General features: G+C 40.7%; 2 protein-coding genes across 8 annotated transcripts in view; one reads left to right on the top strand and one right to left on the bottom strand.

The window, feature by feature from the left end:
* sema6a (sema domain, transmembrane domain (TM), and cytoplasmic domain, (semaphorin) 6A) overlaps nt 1–8,232 on the top strand; it is a 54,055-nt gene extending 45,823 nt beyond the window's left edge. For all 5 annotated transcript variants that reach the window (XM_042761488.1, XM_042761491.1, XM_042761490.1 and 2 more), the window contains one exon: nt 5,463–8,232. In XM_042761488.1, the coding sequence (XP_042617422.1) occupies nt 5,463–6,544 (1,082 nt within the window). In that variant the 3' untranslated portion in view covers nt 6,545–8,232. The remainder of the gene's footprint in view (nt 1–5,462) is intronic.
* A 9,079-nt stretch (nt 8,233–17,311) lies between these two features.
* commd10 (COMM domain containing 10) overlaps nt 17,312–23,419 on the bottom strand; it is a 16,209-nt gene continuing 10,101 nt past the window's right edge. For 2 of the 3 annotated variants that reach the window (XM_042761484.1, XM_042761485.1), the window contains exons 6-7: nt 17,584–17,643; nt 17,312–17,510 (exon numbers count right to left, since the gene is read on the bottom strand). In XM_042761484.1, coding sequence (XP_042617418.1) covers nt 17,472–17,510; nt 17,584–17,643 — 99 coding nt within the window. In that variant the 3' untranslated portion in view covers nt 17,312–17,471. Of the gene's footprint in view, nt 17,511–17,583; nt 17,644–21,673; nt 21,989–23,419 lie in introns of those variants that run through there. The other variant, XM_042761486.1, reaches the window with a different exon arrangement.

Genomic DNA, 23,419 nt, shown 5'->3' with positions numbered 1-23,419 from the left:
TTGGATGAAGATGTCCGGTTGAGCTGGTGTTCACAGTACATTTGAAGTCGTGTGTGTGTGTGTGTGTGTGTGTGTGTGTGTGTGTTCATCCTCCCCTCCTCCACCATCTGCTGCCATTGTGATTCCACAGGACCTTCATCCTCCCGATGGATCGTTCCAAGGCTGAACCTTTACTGTAGCCACAGCGTTTGACTAACCTTAATCTAGTGTGTCTCGCCCTCCACCCGCACTCTCTCTCTCTCTCTCTCTCTCTCTCTCTCTCTCTCTCTCTCTCTCTCTCTCTCTCTCTCTCTCTGCAGACCTGTAGCTCTCGCTCGCCCCATCCTTCTCTGTGTCTCTAATTAATAGGTCAATTACAGACTCATACATATACATACACACACACAGGAGTGTCTCTGGGGTTTGTGTTCCTGCACACACACACACACACACACACACACACACATTGACGTGATGTCAGCGGGCGACTGAACACTGATCAGATGCAGTCTAACGCCACGCAGGACATTTGCATTCGTTCTTTTGTGCAGCTGGACTGTCAGAGACTGAATCAGTTATCACATGAGTTACACTGATATATTAAATATGTTCAAATATGATATATCAGCACAAACCTCTTTCAACACATTTACTGCAGTAAAACTCATGTGTGGTAGAAATGTGTTTCTGTGCATTGTTTTAGTATTGTGTATATACTATTACAGTTTATTAATATTTAGAATTGGATTGTTATATTTTTAGTTTTCATTGTAGTGCTTTTGTCATTTTTATTAGTTTTCTTAGTGTGTGTGTGTGTCTGTGTCTATGTGTGTGTGTGTGTGTGTGAGTGAGTCTGTGTGTCTCTGTGTGTGTGTGTGTGTGTGTGTGTGTGTGTCTGTGTCTCTGTCTCTGTCTGTGTCTATGTGTGTGTGAGTGTGTGTGTGTGTGCACCCGTCATCACATTAATGAATAGTTTATACAGCGGCAGCCGTGAATAAGACGCAGATGTAAGTCCTCTATACACTGACCTCAATCTGGAGACAAAGCCTTTTAAAACGCCCACGGCCTGATCCACACACATAATCAGCTGTTTACCGCAGTAAAAACACTGTTTACCCTGGTACTGCTCATTTACTCAGTCAGTCAGGGCTGTTATGATCATCTGTGTTTTCTGATGCTGTTCTGAAGGTGAAGGAGTTAAACGAGTGGAAGAATACTAGTAGTGATGTGTGTTTTTCCATACCAGTTAAACTCACTAGAGCGTGTCCTCGGGACGCTTGCCTCCGGTTCACTCTGAGTGGAGATATTTCATTTATTACATAATGATATTTGCACACACCACATTAACCTCATCTCAGCGTCTCCGCAGACCTTAAATCACCTCATCTAGATGGTAAAAGGTGAGATGTAATGAATGGTGTGATATTAACATGAGCTCATGCCGTGTGCTGTGCTGTGGATGCAGACACACATTTAATAAGCTGCTTCTGCTTCTTCTGATGTTTTAATGCTCATGGATTAGTTTCAGGTAAACGCTCTGAATATCAGCACTGGCTCAGACATTTACCTGATGAACAGATTTAATTGTTTCCTCTTTAAACAATTGTTCAGTGTCGTGGCTTTTGAAACGCATCTTCACAGATAAAGGCAGCAGGGTGTGTGTGTGTGTGTGTTTGTGTGTGTGTGTGTGTGTGTGTGTGTGTGTGTGTGTGTGTGTGTGTGTGTAAGTGTTTGTATTTGTGTGTGTGTAAGTGTGTGTGTAAGTGTGTGTGTGTGTGAGTGTGTGAATATTCACGCGTCTCAGTCTCACACAGGAATCGTCTCATTTACATACGCTCGACTGCAGGATTGTGCCGGTGAAGCTCTAACACGTCTAATTGTCAGGAGTGACGTCTCATGAAATTCAAATGTGTAATGCCTGTGTGAGATTTGTTCCGCTGGCGATTCGCTCCAAGCAACCTGTGAGGAAAAGAGCCACTAAAAACAGAGCGCTTTTGAATCTGAATGGATTTTAATAGTATTTGGACACTTACAAATGTCTGTTAGATACAGAATATCACAGAAGGTGTCATTTATTGTAAAGAAGAAGCATAAACACACTTAAACATTTGATAAAAGATCAGATCTGGTGTTGAAAATGAAGAATTGTGTCACTTCATCACTTCATGTGATTCATCAGATCACGTGTCTGTATTTTCAGGATCTTTGCTCTCGATGTTTTTTTGGTTTTTTTTAGTGTATGTTATGTTTGATGTTGTTCACAGGTGTGTAGAGTATCATTTTATATAGGAGTGTTATACTATATATAAACAAAAACACACAAAAATGTGAGTCTTCAGCTTCAGCATCTGTTCATTTAGCAGTTCAAACACATCATTATTGCTTCTGTTTGATATTGTTCTTTGATAATTTGCTGTGATATTTTCTCTAATACTCCAGGATGTACGTGAGCAGTTTTATAAATTAGAATAACGACATAAAACGTTGCTCACAAACGTTTTGTGAACATTGTTTTGAAATGTTTCTAAAATATTAAAATGTCCAGTTTATTGTTGTGATTAGAACATTATTTAAAGGTTAAAAAAAACATTTTTAGAATGTTCAAGTACAAATAACATGAGAAGGGTTGCCAGGTCTACGTAACAAAACCAGCCCAATTGGTACTCAAAACAAGGCCAGTCATGTTTCGGGTGGAAATGGGTATCAAAATTGCATTCTGTGGGGATAAAACCTGCTTCCAGAGTGGTTTCGCTTTAACCCATGGACTAGAAACACAACCCACAACATCAGTTTAAAAGTAGCCCAATCCTGCAGGAAAACCGTGGACTTGGCAACACTGATCACGAGGACATTCAGAGAATGTTGTTTCTATTTTCATCCCATCAAACATTATCAAAGTAAATCCAGTAAATGTAGTAATTGCCATTTTGATCATACAAACGATAATGCTGAATAATATTCTGTATCATATCGGTTAATGGGAATATTTCAGACATTTTAAAGTGTCCAAATCCAGTGTATAGGAATCTATGAAATCCATTTTATTGTTTCACAAATTTTTCTTGACTCCTTTTTAATGGTTAAATTAAATGTTATTAATCAAAAGGCATGTCTAATTAATGAAATTTATTAAACTTATACATTTTCACATCAATTTATTAAAAGTTTAACAAAAATTACATTTAGGGCCCTATGAAATTCAATTAAATTTTTTCTTAAAATAACCTTATGAATTTATTTTTTATTTTTTATTTTTTCAGAAATTCTGTGTTGTGTACTTACATTTTTTTCTGGTTATCAAATGAAGGCATAAAACTTTTCATTTATTTTAAAAAAATTATTTATCTTTTAATTATTAAAAATTAAGCAAACTTTATTTTTTGGTAAACAAAGGGAATTTACTATTAAAATTAAAACATGGAAAAAATGTTGTGTGATTATTTCTTAAAAAAATAATGTTTGTTTGTTTTTAGTAGTACAGTAGTAGTAGTAGTAGGCTATGTACATTCTACTGAACAATAGTAATACATTTCTGGCACAATGTCTTCAAATTAAACCAGACTTTTATTTTGACGGGATGCTGTGAATACCTTTACAGTTCTGTGTGTGTGACAGGATGCTAGTTTTACTCGAATCAAACAGTCAAATGCTCATGAAGTGACTCTCAGAGCAGTTCTTCAGATGTTGTTCATGTGTAACGTCCTCATTTAGTGAGAGGACAGACGCTGAAATCACCGCGAGCGTCATGCATGCTTCAGTATGTGTGTAGTAAATGAAACCTTGCTTCTGCGCCATTCATTAACAGAGATACGCAGAACATGCAAGATTCATATTTAAATCAACTTTTGTGGCTTAATAGTTACAGATACTAGTCCATATCGTGATTTGATTTAAGTGTAGCAACCTACTTTTGATTAATTCATTCAAAATTTGACAAATTCCGTGACATTCTGCGTTAAATTGTGAATTCTGTTTTTATGACTGGATTCCGCGATTCCGTCCATGTTTTCCACATCGCGGAAATCATAGAGCCCTAAGTGTATATCAGCACGAGAACAATCTGAACACTGAAATTGTCTGTAGAAGGGGTCCATCTGCAGCTCTCTCCGTTTCTCCAGGTTCTGTCCTTTTTCCGTCCTTTTGAAGTTAAGTAACAGTGCATTAAGGTTAGAAAGGATCTTCAAAGGTTTTGTGAGTGCTGGCGGTGCCCTCCTCATCCTCACAACCCAGAGCTTTTAACCTTCCTGCAGAAGAGTCTTCATCTGTGCTGGATCTCCAGCCAAACCAGTCCAGCTCTGACAATCATGTCACGTGTCTTTAGATGTAATAAATTGATTTTGTTAACTGACCTATATACTGAATATATTGTGGTACTTCTCATGAAAGAAGACATGAAAATGAATCCGGTAGAGCTGCGTCATTTCTCAAGGGTATCGTACAGTAGACGCAAGAGAGAGACGCTTTAAAACATCAAACAGACTGTGAGGAAGAGCGTCTCCTGAGAGGAACAATGAGAGTGAAGTTAAAAAGAGAGAAGCGCCCCTCAGATCTTCCCAGACAGATGCGTGACGGTGTTTTGTTATCTCAGAGAGAGACTCCTTCAGAAGATCCAGAGCTCTTCGTACGGCCCACAGAAGAGGAATATATAGCCACGAATATTCAAAATGATAGGAGACACAGAGTCCATTAAACTCTGTAAAATCTCGACCCACACTATCCATGCAGTCCGTGTGTGTGTTAATGTGCCTGTACTCCCCACTGAATAGCTGTTACACACTTCTGCCTCGTCTAATGGATTAGCTTTTATGAGTTTGCAACAATTGTAAAACATTGGATTTATTTGCCTCAGTGGAAATATAGCAGCACCTGTGTGTATTTTAAATGAGAATTTTGTGGCTTGTGGTGTTTGGATGGGAATGGGAATGTAACCTAATTCAACAGCCGCTGAATAGATTAAGACATCTCATGTGCTAACATTATTTAGCATTCCTCAATACAGTTGTGCAGCAGGCAGCACTCTCACAAGACACATCGCAGTTTCATCCATGGGTTTAAATGAATGCACATTATTTGTCTTCTTTAGATATCAAGACAGTAGTTCTCTCTCTGTATCTCTCTCTGTATTGCAGATTAATCCTGATTTTAAGCATGCATTGAGATGCACATTGCTGCTTAAGGGAAGATTCACACAGAACACGTTTTTGCTTTGAGAAATAAGTGGAATGGCATTTTTCATTTTAACTTGAGCGGCATGTTTTCAGAATGAAGTTTCCTGCACAAGATGCTGCAGAAGACACCAGACGCGAATGCATTAATCAAACATATCCATCTATGGTGTGTTTGCATAGAACAAACTATGGAAAAGTAGTGCAATGGACTGGAAAAACGCATTCTGTGTGAAGTTCAGTTTTGCATTCTAGATACACAGGTGAACTTTGGAAATTGGATTGTTTAATAACATATTGCAAAACTCTTGTTTGCAGGAGTGATCCGTGAGACGTACCACCGAGACCGCGATCAGATGGTTCCCGTCACACTCCTGGCCATCGCCGTCATCCTCGCCTTTGCCATGGGCGCCATCTTCTCAGGCATCGTGGTCTATTGCGTGTGTGACCACCGCCGGCGGGACTTCGAGCTGCCCGGCCGCAAAGACAAGGACTCGGTCCAGTCCAGACGGGGCTCCATGAACAGTGTCACCAAGCTGACGGGGCTCTTCGAGACACAAGCCAAGGACGGACGGTCAGAAGCCATTATTACCCCACTCATGCACAACGGCCGCTTGACCAATGGCAAGATGCTCATCAAAGCCGAACAGCAAATGGATCTGACCGCCCTGCCCACACCTGAGGCCACGCCCATGCAGCTGCGGCGCAAGCCCAGCCGGGGCAGCCGCGAGTGGGAGCGCAACCAGAACCTGATCAACGCCTGCACCAAAGACTTGCCCTCCATGGGCTCTGCGGTCATCCCGACGGACCTGCCTCTGCGGGCGTCTCCGGGCCACATCCCCAGCGTGGTGGTGCTGCCTTTGCCCCAACAGCAGCAGGCCTACCAGCACGAGTATGTGGAGCAGCCGCACCGCGGAGACCTCGCAGATGACCAGGCTGCCACCCTGGAGTACAAGTCCCTCAAGAGCCCGTGTCACAGCCTCAGCCTGGCGGACGGTGATGGCGCACCGCCACGTGTCCCACAGCGAGAGGCATCTCTGAGCGCCGTGGTCCTGCCGGCCGTCCCACAGATGGGCAAGAGGCTGGATGTGCATTTGTCCGTGTACGGCCGTGGCTATCCAATGAGCTCGGGCCTCAAGAAACAGCACAACACCAACTCGTCCAACTCATCCCACATGTCCAGGAACCACAGCTTCCGTGTGGAGACGCCTCCTCCGCCCGCTCCGCAGCGTGTGGACTCCATGCACGTCTGCTCCCCGCCGCCGGTCCTCGGTCTGTCGCGTCACCCCAGCCTGAGCTCGTACGGCTCTCTCTCCAGGCATCTCAAGCCTGACGTTCCTCCTAAACCATCACTGGTGTCCCTTTCCACGAAGGTCAAGTCCAGTGACTCCTGCACATAATCGATCACAGCGGGATAAAAGATGGGGAATGTGAAAGTGTGTCTGCTTTGTGCAGCTGTGTACAGGAAATGCAACTCACTTTTTTTGTTTTGTTTTGTATATTTTGTAATACACGTCGAGCTCAGGCTGATGAGGGCGAACATCTGGGGCAACTCTTGGAGATTTCGTCCAGTGGCAGCATTGTTGCCGATGGTCATTTTCTGCCAAAAGCACATTGGAGACGGGCGCAATTGTCGAGTCCTGAAGCTACGAGACGCCCCGGTTATCAAGCACTTGGACACACAGCGAGTTCAGACGGGAACAGCTGCTGGAGCTTACCTTGGAAAACTGTGAAAAGCCGCCATTGAGTAAAAGCAATCGAGTTCTGCCTTCGTGCAAGAGTTCAACACGTCTACTGAAACTGTTGACTAAATAACACATGACTGTTAATACTAATAGCAGGTTGTATTTATTTTTTAATAAAGTGCTTTTGCAGAAAGAGCATCTCTTTTAGGCTCAAATGAAAGGGGAACGATGTTTTTAATTTGAATTAATCAAGTGTGAAATTATTTAAAGTCATTAAACTGGAGCCAGTACTTCTGTCCACTAACTCTTGGGACGTTGCTAAGCAAAGTCAGAGATGACTCCGGAAGCCTCCGTATGGAAGGAGTTATCTCGAGCCGTGCCAGAGGGGCTTGTGGGTACAGCTTACAGCCCACAGACAGGAACTCCTGAATCTCACCTCTTCATCATCCGAGTGCCATTCTCGCCGCACTTGAGACGCTTTCAATCGTAGTCCCGTCCACACGGCCCTTTCGCCGAATCATTTCAGCCTGTTTTTCTCCTTCCACCTGTAAATTTGTGCCTTACACCCCTGAGTAGTGAAGCGTTTGTTAGCTGTTAACTGTCGTAGTTCTTATGATGACGTTTCGTTTGATTAAAAAAGAAACAAAAAAACACGTAATTGAAGAATGTAGGTGTTGTCGTCGTCGACTATGGTCCCTTTGATAACCACAAATGACTTTGTGCTTGATTTCTGATTGTGCCAATCACGATTCTCGTCGTGCTGGAAGAATGTTTTTTTTTCTTTTCTTTGTCCTTTTTTACTTTTCACCAAGTCAAGATGATGTTTTACACTGTTTGTAGATGACTTGTTGTGTATCTGTGGATCGGGCTGCTTCGAGGCAATAAGAGAAAAACACACGAACGATCCAGATATGTTTCTCCCAAACACACACACACACAAGCTTTCTAATGTATACGATCAAACACAGTTTTTAGGCAGTGAATACAGGCTGGCTCCTGTGTAGATATGCACTCCAATAATATTAGGAAACAGATTAATGTTTGTGACAGATACCGATTAATATAATTTTCTAGCTCTATGGTTGTGATGTAATATGAGGGATTGTTATTGAACTATTTTGGCACACGTTTTATTGAACTTGACGTCCAGGAATCTAGTTTTGGCTTATTTGTAGATGTTGAATTCACCCGATTCTCTGAATTTATCCGGCCGCAGCGAACAGAGCTCGAGGTTTCCATGCTGGTGCCTTTCTAGACTTTGGAATTGGAGTTTGTTCTCTTGTATGATATGGTTTCGTCACCGGCCCTCTCCCACATCTGATTCACAGCTAAATGTATGTTGTAAAGAAATTCTCTTTAATAAATGGAAAAAAGTAATAAAAACATTTCAGATTCTTGTCGCAGAGCTTGTGTGTTTTGTGAAACAGGAGACGGATGTCTTCATGCTACAATGAGTGCTTTAGGTAAGCGTCGTCACATGAGGGTTTGGCACCTCCGCAGCAAAGACTCGATTGTTGAGGATCTGTAACCGTGAATAAACATGCCGATAAGAATCGCTCTGGAGCCCCGAGTGGCCCTTCCAGACTCCTGTCTTCAGACATGATGACAGATTAAATGTTTCTGGGGCATTGAAGGTCTCCGGTGTCCCGTTCCTTTGTCTCAACATGCTCTGTTTGCTCAAGGCTCTTGTCTTCACTGTTAGTCCATACGATATGCACAACAGTAACTCGGTTACTAACTACCTGCTTTGTGTTCTGCAAACAGAGACTGAATCAGCTGAGATCCATACAATGGCTTTGACCTCCAGAACCTCGGCTCTGTCAAATTCAATTGTTTACACGTGTGATGCAGATCTGATTCCCCGTCAGCATCTGATATCTGCTAATGACCGTCACCATGTGGCTTTTCTGCTGCTGTCAGACTCGTTTCACTCGTGTAGGTGAAAAACCAGCCGTTTAATTGACGTCAGCTGCAAGCGGATGATCTCGCTGATAACTAAAACTCGAGTCTAGAGTGAAACCTCGCAGAAGATCCTGAATAAATCACATTTATTCCTTTTGAACCGTACAAGCGCTACATGATGTGAACCCGTCACAGCGAGGATGAGTCAGTGCCTCGTAATAAATCACATTCATAACCCGTGACATTTCACTATCGAGATGTTTCAGTGCTATAAAAGTCAGGTTTTAGATACATGTTCCAAAACTGAAGCTACCCGCAAAACAGTTGCTCAGTTTTTGCTTCCATATCAAGTCTCTTCTTTCAGACGAGTGGAGAGAAAACATCCAAAACACACGTTTAAGTGTTTGTATTATTGCACTGTTTGCGTCTGTAGATCTCAATCTTTAGAGAGTTTTTTCTCTTACAAACACCAAACTTTTCAGTTTTACTCTTCTCTATATTCTGAAAGTTTGTTCATATTTCATTCACACGGATTTAAACAACATTTTACTTCTGAAAACCTGGTGAAAATGTGTTTGTTTTGTCTGTTGGCAGTATTTTCTGATTTATGGAGCAATAAAAAGAGAAATCCAGAATCCCCGCTGGAAAACTGTCAACAAAATGAAAGAGTTTTGAACCTGGCTTTATCCAGTTTTCAGATATTTATGTGCTTGGTTATGTATGCAAATTACTGCAAAATTTACATTTAAGCATTTGGTGCTTTTATCCAAAGCTACTCACATTGCATTCAAGTTATACATTTAATCAGTAAATGCATTCCCTGGGAATCAAACCCATGACCTTGCCACTGCTTGCACTATAATCTATGGATATTTAATTAGATAACGCCTTATTTGCATATTTCAACATAACTTTTAAGAAAATTTGAAATGCAAGAAATAATAATAATAATTAAATGATGATCAATATCCGGATGTTTAATGGCCTGTAAGGTATTTAGACGTGTTTACACCTGAAACAAGCTTGACACTGTTTTCCAGACTAGCGTTTGGTCATGTGATGTTCAGCCGCTTTAGGATCCGGTGAGACCCCCAGCGTGGAGTGAATCCCTGGGCCGCAGTGATGGAGGGATGTAAGCCGCGGCTGGCACCGGGATCAAAACGAGATGCTCTACTTTGCCTCGGCTTGTAAAACTCTTGGGTATAAAGAGCGTGAAGCTGCTTGAGAAGCGTGAGTTTGGTGAAGTGATACGAGCCGCTCAAATCCCTTCAACCACAACAAAGCGAGGCTCTGTGAGCCTGTGTGAACGTGTTTCTGAGCTCACAGTCACTTCAGACGCAGCCGTGCTTCAGAAAGCAGATCATCTGTGACAGGCAGCAGAGTGTGTTCATCAGGATCTGACAGACTTTCTGCTGAAGGTCGTGACCTCGTCTCCAGAGGATCCTGAAGGAAGCTCGCTTTTATCCCAGAATGCCCGGCCTGTTCGCTGCTTTATCTCTGCTCCCAGACACCAGCCATTCTCAAATGATTTATCAGTCTGTCTCAGCTAACAGGGAACATCCTCAAACATTTTTTAAAAGTTATATAAATGTTAAATAACATTCTTAAAGTAACTAAACGCACTCCTGACTAAAATTTGACATTCTCAACGATGAGAGAAAATATTCTCTGAACATCTTGTTTGTACTTTCTAAGATTCTAAGAAACATTTTTTGTAACCTTTAAATAACCTTCTAATCACAAGAAGGAAGCAGACAGCGGATGACTAATTTTAAATGATGACTCTCATCCTTCGAACACTTCTGCCATCTAGACGTAGATTTGTAGAACTAAGCGGTATAAAAACAGCTTTATCACTCAGTCGAATAAGGATAGGTCTTAGGAACATTATTTTATTTTATTATTATTATGTTTTAACACATTTATGTATTTATTGTAATTTTAACATCATTTGTACATTAGTTGTTTATTGTGTTTAGTAAAGGCGGATTTGAGTTTTTAGTGATTCTGAGAACTTTAAAGTACTTTATCATATGTTTTAATGTCTGTGATGTATGTAAAATGTGAAAGATGTGAGAACTCATAACACTGCAAACCTAGTCTGGGTACAAATAAAGTGAACCTGGACCTGAACGATTTTAATGTTCTTCAAATATTAAAATTAAATGTTGAAAAAATAAATGAAAAAGAAAATTCTAAGCACAACAAAAAAAATCTGGACATTTTAAAATAATGTTTTTATAACTTATTTTATTTTTTTACATTTATTTATTTATTTATTTCCTTTTTCTTTTCTTTTTTTAAGTTGCCCTGAGATTTTAAGCGAATATTTTAATACTTAATCCACACAATCACAGTTCTCTTATTTCAGTTAATGACATGCAGCTAAACAAATAAAATATTTCATCTTTTTAGCAAGTGTTTTATTTTTATTGTTTATATTTTAGTATTATCTCAAATGTACATCTTTGTGACTTCATTCATTAGTAGCTCAGGGATGTTCCTGATGAACGCGAGGCTCAGATCGATCAGACTTAGCTTCTCCGTGACTCTGTGATCGTGTTTGTCTCAGGTGTGCTTGAGGACGGCCTCGCCTCTGTTAAGTGCTCATTTCAGCTCAGAGATGAAGGTCAGATGGATCCCTGTGAGTGTCGAGCCTCAGATGGATTTTCTGTCTCCCAGGAAATGATTTTCAGAATCATGTTAACAGCAGCACTTCAGAATGAGTGATTGTGTCATTGAACACGAGAGGACACGGTGTAACGACTCCATGTTTGATTACTGAGCTTAATTAACACATTTACAGGATCAGTTACATTGCTGTTCCTGTTCTAAAGCATTAATGCTTCATCTGAAATGCATGTTTATACACATCCCAGAGTGGAATATGAATTTGCATGAATATATGTTCATGTAGTGCTCAGCATTTGATTTCAGTGAAAGTCTCAACCCACTGACAGAAAGGTCAGACGCTCATTCATGACACTGAGGATCCCGGCAGAGGTCAGAGGGAGGAAGTGATGTCACAGCTGATGTGTGTGTGTGTGTGTGTGTGTTCTCATGTATGTAGGTTAGTGAAGCTGAAACGAGAGCAGCAGCTGCTTCATCCATAATGAACAAGCTCCTCCCCCTCCTTCTCAGGTGTCCTACAGCTGGGACATGATTTGCATGTGGCCACACCCACTTATATAATCATGCTGACAACACAAGGAAGGTGAAAACACACACACAGATGCTCCCTCACCTTGAGAAGAGAAGCTGATTCACTGCAGTGATCATAATCATCATCATGCAGTGAAAGCATCTCGACTGAAGCTCTTTTAACAGAACTGAGACACATCTGCTCTGTGATTCCTGCATCCAAACACAATGAACAGTCTAGTCAAGTCACCTTTATTCCTACAGCAATTTATAGATTGTGTCAAAGCAGCTTCACAGAGATAAACAGGAAAATAACAGAAGCAATCAAAACTTCATAATTGATCATTCAATTAATTTGAATGATTTCTGCTTCTATCGATTTGTCTGGAATATTTGCCTGCTGGTTATTTATCTGGAAAATGTTTCATTTGTTTATCTTGTATTGGTATGGAGCCTCCACAAGCTGAGACAGAGTGTTCAATTTACAAAAAACATCAATGAAGACACAATCGGCTGTTAAAAGTGAAAACTAGTAATCAAAGTGTGTGTGTGTGTATTCATACTCTGCATTTAACCCATCCAAAGTGCACACGCACCGTGAACACACATACACCATTAACACACACCCAGAGCAGTGGGTATCATTTATGCTGCGGTGCCCGGGGAGTTGGGGGTTCAGTGTCTTGCTCAAGGACACCTCAGTCGTGGTATTGCCGGCCCGAGACTCAAACCCACAACCTTAGGATTAGGAGTGTGTGTGTGTGTGTGTGTGTGTGTCTGTGTGTGTGTGTGTATGTGTGTTTGAGTGTGTGTGTGTCTGTGTGTGTGTGTCTGTGTGTGTGTGTGTGTGTGTGTGTGTGTGTGTGAGTGAGTTGGTGTGTGTGTTTGTGGTTGAGTGAGTGTGGTTTGTTTTTTTTTTTGTGTGTGTTTGTGGGTCATTGTGAAGCTCCTCAGTGTTCGTCTCTCTCTCTCTCTCTCTCTCTCTCTCTCTCTCTCCAGTATCTTGGGGCCGAACGGCTCGTCCTCCATTCTTTACAAACACTGGCTCTTTCTCTCTGGCTCTCGACTCAATTCTTTTTCTTTTCTCTCTTCATTTATGCTGCTCTTACCCTCGAGACGCATTCACATGGATCAGGCACATGCTGCCCACTATTGTTTTAGTAAGTTTATGACCTCAGAGTGCCAGCAGACGGGGTTGTACCATTGGATAACAGACTGACATGAAGATTTCCATCGAGCTGATCTGTCAGCACTGATAACGAGCATCATCAGGGCATTAAAACACAAATGTCCAGCGCTGACGACTGTCTGTCCGAATAAAACTGGCCGGGATGAAAGAGGATTTCTCAGGTGCGATCAGCAGAAGATCCTCCTTCACATACCAGCAGAGCCAAGAACTCTAAAATTAGGGCAGAATTCATGAATTCTTTAAAGCTGAGGGAAGTGTTTCTCTCCCTTTCTCACTCACACAAGTCAAGTCAAGTCATCTTTATTTATATAGCGCTTTAAACAAAACAGATTGTGTCAAAGCAACTGAACAACATTAATTAGGAAAACAGTGTGTCAATAATGCAAAATGACAGTTAAAGGCAGTTCATCATTGAATTCAGTGATGTCATCATGCAGCTCAGTTCAGTTTAAATGGTATCTGTGCAATAATTTACAATCAAGTCAACGATATCGCTGTAAATGAAGTGTCCCCAACTAAACAAGCCAGAGGCGACAGCGACAAGGAACCAAAACTCCATCGATGACAGAATGGAGAAAAAGCCTTGGGAGAAACCAGGCTCAGTCGGGGGGGCAGTTCTCCTCTAAACAGACGGGTGCTGGTTAGAGGGGAGCTGTTGTAATTTTCAAAAAAAACCTAACCTTGGCCAGAGCCATCGGACCTGACATTCTGGAAAATCACGTTAGTGCGGTGGGTTTTTCTCAGGTAGGAAGTGTGAAGCCTGGCCGGATTTATTCAGTCAGGGCCTTTGGGCTTGGGCTGAGTTCGCCAATTCGGAGCAGGTTTGACCAGGGACCTTGCATTTCTTCACCTAGTTTGTATTGAGATGGATGAAAAAGGTGGGGTGGGGGGGGGTTCTCTCTCTTGCATCCCTTTGGACTTAGTGCCGGGAGACGTGGGACGAGAGGGCGGATCAAGTCCGGACAGGCCTATCATCTCCGGATCTGCTGGTTTGTTTATTTATTTATTTATTGGGGGGATGTGGGCTTTAGCTCGGAAGCTGGTATGAAGGGAATTGTTGGAGGGATATATAAATAATAAAATAAGATAATAATAATAATAAAAAATTTGTTACCACGGAGGAGGTAACTAGGTCAAAGTATGGGGTGCATAGATGATACTTCCTGGTTTTAAGCAAGGGTTTTAGCATCTGGTGGTTGTCCTGGTCAGGATGATGTCTTTGTAGAGAAGGTGGCTGGTAGAAGCTTGATGTGCAGAAAAGTGCATCCGCCAGTCTTGTACTTTCAGCCTTGATTGAGTCAAAAAGTTAATTTCCTGGTTTGAGATATGATTTTTTTTTTTTTTCAAGTGACCCCGATACCTTGCGGTGTTAACGAAGGGTCACTTGTACAGTAAGTATCCAGCCCCCCTGGGTCCACTTGGACAGCACGCAGGGACGGTGGCCTGGGGCTAACAGGCCTTAATTGGAGCCCAGTCTTTTTCGGGTGATTAGCATCTCTCATGCAACAGTACATTTTGCATCCAACATCCTTACGTAGTGGAAATCATGAAGGCCAGTAGAAGGTTTCAGTTCAGAAGTTTCGCCTTTGTCCTGAAAAACCATTTTTGGCAAGCAGGGGAAGTTCTACTAAAAAAAACAGAATTTGCAAATAATGCCCTCAAATGACACAAGGTTCTACTTTAGGCGGTAAGTCAACAGGCACTTAAAAGCTCAACCCTCATAGGCGTAAGGATTATAAGCACTCACACACACACACACACACTCAGTACAGCAGCCATAATTACACACCCGCTAATCCTGTTTCCCAAATCTAGGTGCCCGCAGATCCATGAGGAAAATCACGCAGCCGCACATTTTCTCCATCTGTCTCTCGGATCTGGTTTCACACAAAGATCTGCGCTTTTCTTCAGACTCAGCAATGCTTCGGCGTTCACAAACACTCGCAGAAACTCACAAAAATCTTGATTCTTCATTTGCTAAAAAATCTCTCTATCAAACACTCACAGTGACCTCCAAAACCAACTACCAAGTTCCCCACAGAAACAATCAGCATATGGTCTGGATTGACATGAGGGTGAATAAATAATGAGAGAATGCTGGTTTTAGGGTGATTTAGTGCTTTAATCCGTTTAGAGCTCATCTGTTGATGTGTGTCGCTCCGCTTCAGGATTTGAGGAACCGTGTTTCCTCCGGAGGTTCATTACGATTCATCCAAACATGATGTTATTATTAGGAGACACTTCACTGATAGAATGACCCAGATCAGTTTTTAATTAGTCCTTTTTATCTTGTTTTCCAGTTCAAATATCAAAAAGGCTGAGATAAATGTGCTAGAGGAGCAGCACTGCTTGAGCTATCAAATCTTGTTTTCAGAGAATGTGATTTAATTCACTGGAAAAGAGCAATTATTGAGAAAAGTTTAAAAACCAGGGCAGATTTATGAGTTTTCTCAACTCTTGATTCCAAATATTTGTCCTCAGTAACTTCATTCACTAAAAGCTTCATTCAGCTGATGCATTCCTGCAGATTTCTTGTTCACAATCATTCAGCCATATGTAGTTCATCCTTCACTTCAGGCGTGAACGATGTGATCTTTCTGGTCTTCTTAAAGAAGAGATCTGTCATTTGGTTGTACACGGATCTCAAAACTCAACACAAACATCAAGAACGGTGACAATCACCAATCAGAGATCAGACTGACATCAATGACTAAACATTAAGAACAGTCTGAAGTCAGATAAACTGTTCAAAACAATAACCTCGGATTCTGTTCACATCTCAGCTCTGTTCAGATGTCTGTGTGTGACTACAGGCTCATTCGAGGGATTCTGATGCTCTAATGTGGGTTTTCATGAAGTTTCACGTTCATTTGTGACCTTTAACTGGAAAATATGTAGTTGGTTTGTCACAGCATATGTGTGTGTTTTCATAGATTGTATCTTGAGTATATTTTGTCTTACCACATTGATTTTTTTTCCAAGTATAAAAAGTGAAAATACTTGCTAGTGAAGTAAGACAAAACATAGGCCCACTCATAGCTGAGATAGAATCTGTGAAAACAGTTCTTATCATCAGAGCTGTTCCTCAAGGAAATGCACTGTCAATCTGCAAGAGAGAGAATGAAGAAACACACACTAAACCCATCAAAAAAAGAGAAAACTGATCTCAAAAGTGGCTCTTTTATGCCATTGCTGTGAAAACACTCTCATTTTAAAGAGTGTAGAGGACATCCAGTCATTTTTATTCTTTTCAGACTTTGATGAAAAATTGAGGACAAAAACACTCTTCTTTGTACAATAAGACCAGGAAGAGTTAATGCACTCGATTATGAGTTCATGTTGAGTTGAACGTAAGAGCTTGATCTCACATCTGCTGGAGCGTCTGCAGTCACTAGGTGAAGCTCCGTGTCGAGTCCAGACGGCCTGCGATCGGCTCGGTCCTTCAGAACTCACCGGTCTGTGTTCTGTTGGTCTCTGCTGAGTCTCGCAGCACCGAGCGTCTCTCCATCTGTTCAGAGACCTGCAGCGGCGAGGACGAGTGCACTTCAAGAGAAGATGAAGCACATGGACACAGAAGCACCTGCTGACCGATGAGGAACGCTCTCATCATCCTGTTAGTGTCAATCAGCCGCTTTAGATCATCTGAGCCAGACCTTCTCCAGCATCAGCCGCTCGATTAACCCTTCCAGCACTCCAGAGAGACGTCTGAGAGACCCAAAACAGTGTTTCTGCAGGCCTTCATTCACTCTTCCACAAATTAAGGTCTAAAAACATCTTAAATCAGAGCAGAAACTCTTAAATTCAGAAAGTTGTGGCATTAAATGCTGCATGAACTGCAAACCTCAGTATTTCTGTCTTGCTGTCTTCCAGTTCAAATATTAAACATCCTTAAATCAAGACAACTACTGGAGACGCAAAATAAAGAAATGAAGTCATGTTTTCTGAGAAACTTTAGTTTATGATTAAAACAAGAATAAATATCTGTCAATAAGGAATGAAAACTTGTTTTTCATTTGAATTACGTTTATTTTTTTTATCTCATTGGCAGATATTTGTTCTCGTTTTAATCATAAATTCATTTTGATCAATTTTCTTATAAAACAAGGCTTTTGATTTTAAGTTGTTTTATATCTAAATTGTTTAGGTATTTGTATTCCTTAAATTTTCTTTACCTGGTCTTAAAAAGTCTTGAATTTCTCTCCAGAAACCCTGAGAAAAGCTTCATAAGTCATAAATATAGACACTGAACCTTCAGAGCAAAAGCATCTTTAATGAAACATTCATGAACACATCAGCATCGGCGCTTCAGCCTCATATATACGAATCCAGAGACAACCACAGACAGAGACGAGTGTTGGAGGACTGAACCACCAAACCAGAGGAATCATGGGACGGCAGACGGAGGCTGTATCAGCTGAGCGAGTCCAGCTGAGTCTGAATCATCTCCATCTGTAAGACACACACAGAGCCATGAGCGTCTGAACACGCTGAAGATCAGGAAACACGTGGGGCTCGGTCTGACCTGATTGTAGAGGTCCAGCAGATCCTGATGACTGAACTCCACAAACACGTCCTGCAGACGCTGAAACAGAGGAAGAAACGCCCATCAAAGCACCTCATCAATTATAAGCACACGTCTGTCCTGTAGAATCACTCTCCTCAGACACTGTGAGTGCACATATGACCCGTCTGTGAAAGTTTGATGATCATATCAATAAAATATCAATAACACACTCTGAGATGAACCACTCGAGCAGCAGAGCAGCGTTCGCTCTCAAGACAAATCCACACGGGAAAAAATAAAGACACTGACACGATGAGAGATCATCTGCAGAAATAAACGCTTGAGTCTCTGTATGATATGATTCAGAAACATTATGGATCTGACACTATGAGAACAAAACTAGAAGTGAACTGATCTGAATAATGATTCTACTGTCATCTGTAGAGCTGCTTTACAGCTGAAATTGAATTAGTTTCATAATTGATGAATTTTACTGATTCAAACTATCTGTACTGTATAAAGTGCTACAGAAATAAATGTAGCTTGACTCAAAACAGGATAAAAGTCCAAATGAAAACACGGAGCAGAAGAGCACAGGAAGACACCGCCGCACACGCGTGACACACGTCTGATTCCTGAGGAGGAACACGCGTGTGTGAAGAGGGCCGGGGGCTCTGCGGCAGGAACACGTCAGGACACATTAACACAGAGAACATTAATTAGACATAACATTATCATCCATAATTAAGAGTAAAAGGGGAAACGTTATCTTTAGCAGAGCCGCTGGAGATGAAGGACAAACGTGAGCTCGACCGTCCCACGAACAAACCGCAGAGAAACACAACGCTAGTTTGAAGATTGCTGGCAAATACAGTTCAAATATGATCACAGATATAGAAGAACATCCACAGCAGGATCCTGACGTGTGTGTGTGTGTGTGTGTGTGTGTGTGTGTGTGTGTGTTCTTACACATGGGATGGCAGTGAATGTGTGTCAGGAATCAAGGGTTAATTCCAGCCTCAGGTTCAGTAAGTGTTTTGACGTATCTAGGCTAACGCTAATGGCCCCTGCGTGCTTTCAGAGCTGACGGTAGAAATCACAGCTCTGGGGACGATCGCTGACTGTGACCACACACACACACACACACACACACACTCTCTCACACACTCACACACACACATACACACAAACTCACTCTCTCTCACACACACACACACACACACACACACTCTCACACACACACTCTCTCTCTCACACACACACACACACACACACACACCCACTCTATCACACACACACACACACACACACACACACAAACAAACTCACACACACACACACACACTCTCTCTCACACACACACACACACACACACACACACACCCACTCTATCACACACACACACACACACACACACACAAAAACACTCTCACACACACACACACACTCACACACAAACACACTCTCACACACACACACACACACAAACTCACACACACTCACACTCACTCACACACACACACACACACACACTCACAGCAAATAAAAGTGTTTTGAAATGAAACATTGCTGGCTGCTGCTGATTCAGAGCTGTACACAGAAAAGCACTTCACAGGAACACCGGCTGCATCTCCATCAGCGACCTCCAGTCACAAACACGGTAAAATACAGTAAAAACTCACAAACAGAGCTAAAGCTGCAGAACAATAAATCTCCCCAGATCAGATGCAAACGACGTTCAACACAAACGCACAACAGCTGAAACGCAGCAGTGCGTCTAGAAAGCCTCAGCGCAGTATTTTTATCTCTAAAGCTCTTTATGAAGAAATGCTCAGCATATGGCAGATTAAGATGAAATATACGAGCAAACGGCGGATCTGACCCGACCTCACTTCAGTTCGTCTATTGTGTCATTCTCTGTCAAAACAATTATATTTCAGAAACCTCCCCAGCCAAAATGTCTGATTTTGTTGGTTTTTCTGAAGAAACAAACAAAAATGGAGTTGAAAGCCAAATTATGAAATGTCATGGATGTATATTTACGAAGTAATCCACTATTTTGCAGAGAAGGGTTAGAAATGCAATTTTCACCTGAGATTCGGAGCTTAATTACAGGAGGGTAAATAAAAATGACTTGAGAAAGATGGCAGCATCATGATGTTACTTTCACACAGAGGTACGCAGCTCTATTAGTGAAATCTGTTGACTTCAGCAATCCACGTCACATTATTTGTCAACGGTGACTGTTCAAAAATGGGAAAAAGCACTTTTTGAGTTTTTCCCCCCTAAGTTTGCATCCCTGTATCTCAAGTCGTATTAAAGATATCTTAATATCCTTTTAGATTTTGGATCTCAACTAACTTTTCTTTTGATATCTCCATTTTTAAGGCCCTGTATGGTTCGAGAGATACTGGGATCTCAATGGCACACATTTTCAAACTTTTTAGCCTGAGATCTTTGAAACAGAATGAGCTGATTTCATTTCCTGAATACGATTTGTTTGCAGCATTTAGAATATTCCAAACTCATTAAAATTACAAAAAGGTTCAGAACAAATGCATACTTGTGAATTAGACAAAGTTTACTAGGTTTCAAAAACAATTTTTGGTTCCCCAAAGATCATTTTAATAATCTAAAGAACGTTTTGTTGAATGGAAAGATTCTGTGGATGTTAAAGGTTCTTCATGGAGCATCAATGTCAATAAAGAAGCTTTGTTTTTAAGTTTATTTGTTTACAGAAGCTACGCACATTAATGAACTGCGAACGTGGCAGAATCAGCCGAAAGGCTATTTTTCATCTGTAGACTGTTCACAGCGTGTTAAAAAAAGCAAGCAAAGCATGTTTAATTTTAAAAACTGAAGTTTTCTTGTGCATATAAATACAAATATTAGTGAATCAGTCAGATGGACATTAATGCAGAATAAAATAAATGACCCGATGCCTCAGGCTTTCGGCTCAAAGCACTGGATCCTGAAGAGTTTTTCTGGATGAGTTTAGCAGGTGTTGAGGGAAACGCTCTCGTCTCGCTCTCATTTGTTTAGTAAAGATGCGGCGAGCCGGACAGACCACGCTTCCTGTATTAGAATAACCCACATCCTCTGTTTTGGTTAAATAAGAGCACAGAGCGTCAGGTTGACGTGAATGTCCGAGCGCCCAGCGTGCCGTCGAGAAGGAAAATACCTCATTGTTCTATTGAGGTTCTAAAGAGGGATGAATGGAGCGGGGCCAAAGCGGATTTTCACACGCTGGTCCCCCTGCGCCGCTGTACAGTAGAGAACACACCAAGCGTCCCGCGCTCGCTCTGAGGCTTCAGCTTGACAAACACATGTGAGGCACATCACATCAAACCTCTGATCCTCGGGACACGGCTCAAATATGACCAGAACTTTCATTCCTGTGAGTCGAGCTGATGATTCAAGAAATAAATGCCATTAAATTGCTTATTTCTTGTGTCACAGTGCAGAAAACAAGCAGTCCAAACCAACTGTTTACTGTCCTCGTACATGCTCCTAGTGAAGTGGCAGAACATGTCTGGTTCATTTCCTGGAAACTTTCTTAAACATTTCCAAGAGATCTGGAAAGTGTACAGATATTTCCTGGTAATTTTCCATCCCTTTGCAACCCTATATTTAACAACTCATCAGTGCCCTTATCAAAACCTGTGTCATTTTACAATCATTTCAGATACTATTATATTTTGATTTTAGTTTATATTTATACATAATATTTTTGTTTTAATATTCTGAATTAGTTTTTATGTTTTCAGTTTTCATCTTAATTTAAAGCTTTAGTAATTTTGTGTTTGCATTTTTCTTTAAATATGTCTGTAGTTTTACATTTTTATTTTTTATTTTTTTTTTTGTTTTTTTTTTTTTTTTGTTGTTATTTTTTTTTAATTACTTCAACATTATTTAATGATGAAAGTGTATTTTTTTTAATTTTTATTATAAATATATTTTTTTGAGAAATGTTGCTTTGGCAACTAGCTGAAATAAAATAAGTTTTGTATTTTTATCTTTTATTTTATTTCACTTAAGCTTTGTTATTTCAAGAAACAAAAATGGTTTTAGTTAACTATAATAGCCTTGATTTTTAAAGAACCTCACAAAAAGCAATGAAAACGTTGATTAAAAGTGTGAAAAACCACAATGGTGAGTCAAAACCCTTGAAATCAGCTTCATTTTCAAACCCAGATCTCCTTCTGAAAGACACAAATCATCTGTGCTTAATAACGTTTCTGACTGAAGTTCAGTCGAAGCCCAGATGCATTGTGGTCATCTCATTAAAACACATACAGATCTTCATCCGACTCTTTTTAGAGCGACTTCAGTCTGGCCACATCACAGCTCGACTCGTGACCGTCTGCTTCTCATTGAACTGCTTTACTGTTTCATCATGTTCACGTCAAACCGAGAGAAACATCTGGAGAAAAAGCACAACTGACATGGGTTAATCTCTGATATGCTCAAGACCTGCTCGTTCTAGCTGAAAATCTCTATTCAAGCTTATTTGCCAGACGTGGTATTTCTATCAGTGACAAACTGAATAGTCGCTCAACACTCGTCACATACTGAGCATCTAACTGCAGCGTTTCACATGCTTCAACCCTAAATGAACCCTCTGCTGCTCTTCAGTCATTTTTCACTCAATAATGTTACATTTTTAGAATTTTTTTATTCATCAGAATGAAACGAAACTTGCTACATAAACACACACACACACACACACACACAGAATCATGGACATGATTCGACAAGGTTAAATGGTCCTTTAAAAAACTGTCACGCTTGAACTGTTTGCTGTCAGAGTGATGCATTGGAATCAAATGTACTGAAACATTTGGTACTGCGTCCGAACAAATTCTGACTGAAAGCTCATTAGTGATATCAACCTCAAATTTGGAACACGACTTGTTTAGAATTATAGCCCTGATTTTCATGCAGTTTTAGAGTATAAAACATGTTTTGGAAAACAAACTTCTAGAACTTTCTTTTTCACTTTTTTTTGTTGTTTTACTTTCTCATTTCAGCAATAATCTTCTTTTAAAAGTGTCTTCTTTAAAAAGAGACCAAACAAAAGATTTATGAAAGTTTAAGATAGATAATTTAATTTTCAGGACTATGCTCAAAACTTGGTCAACAGCTAATAAACGGATCATAACTATTACATAAATATATTTTAGTATCATGAATCATGCAGAAAAAAATGTCACTCGAATCTTGAGGTGATTTTTATCAACTGCAGTAATATCTCCAGATGAACTCTTACTGGACTGAAGCAGCTCAGCTTTACTTGATTCTCCATCAATCATGTTTTAGAGTCTCAAATCTGATCATCAGGATCTTTTGAGGAGCGTTTGTTTCCAGAAGCTTTACTTTCACTGTTCCTCAGTGGAGGAATGATCTTCACAAGCCTCCAGAACATCTCACATCTTCTGAGGAGCCTTTATTTCTTCATCTCTCAATCACTGCATTATATGTTTGGATCATTTACATCTCATCTCACTGAGACACATTACTGAAGATATAGAGCACAGACTGATATTCAGATCATTAAATGTCAGGATCTGCTGCACTGTTATAAAGATCACAAGCAGCAGAATTTCATCATAGAAATATCAGCATCTGATATGATGACTATATGAATCATAAAAGCCTTATGTATCACATATAATAACACACATGCAAAATTTTGTTCTATATTTCGTCTAAAGGTTCAATAACTGTTCCATTATTTATTTGTCTGACTGTTAGTTCATATGTCAGGGTTAATGTGTGATCATGAGCAGATATTCTCCTGGATAAACTGGAGCTCCTCGAGACTGATATCAGCACTGAACATTACATTGAAGAT

The sequence above is a fragment of the Cyprinus carpio genome, chromosome A8 (assembly GCF_018340385.1).
Source record: "Cyprinus carpio isolate SPL01 chromosome A8, ASM1834038v1, whole genome shotgun sequence".
NCBI lineage: Eukaryota > Metazoa > Chordata > Actinopteri > Cypriniformes > Cyprinidae > Cyprinus > Cyprinus carpio.
The sequence above is the reverse complement of the archived record's forward strand: the minus strand, read 5'-3'. Positions and strand labels throughout refer to the sequence as shown.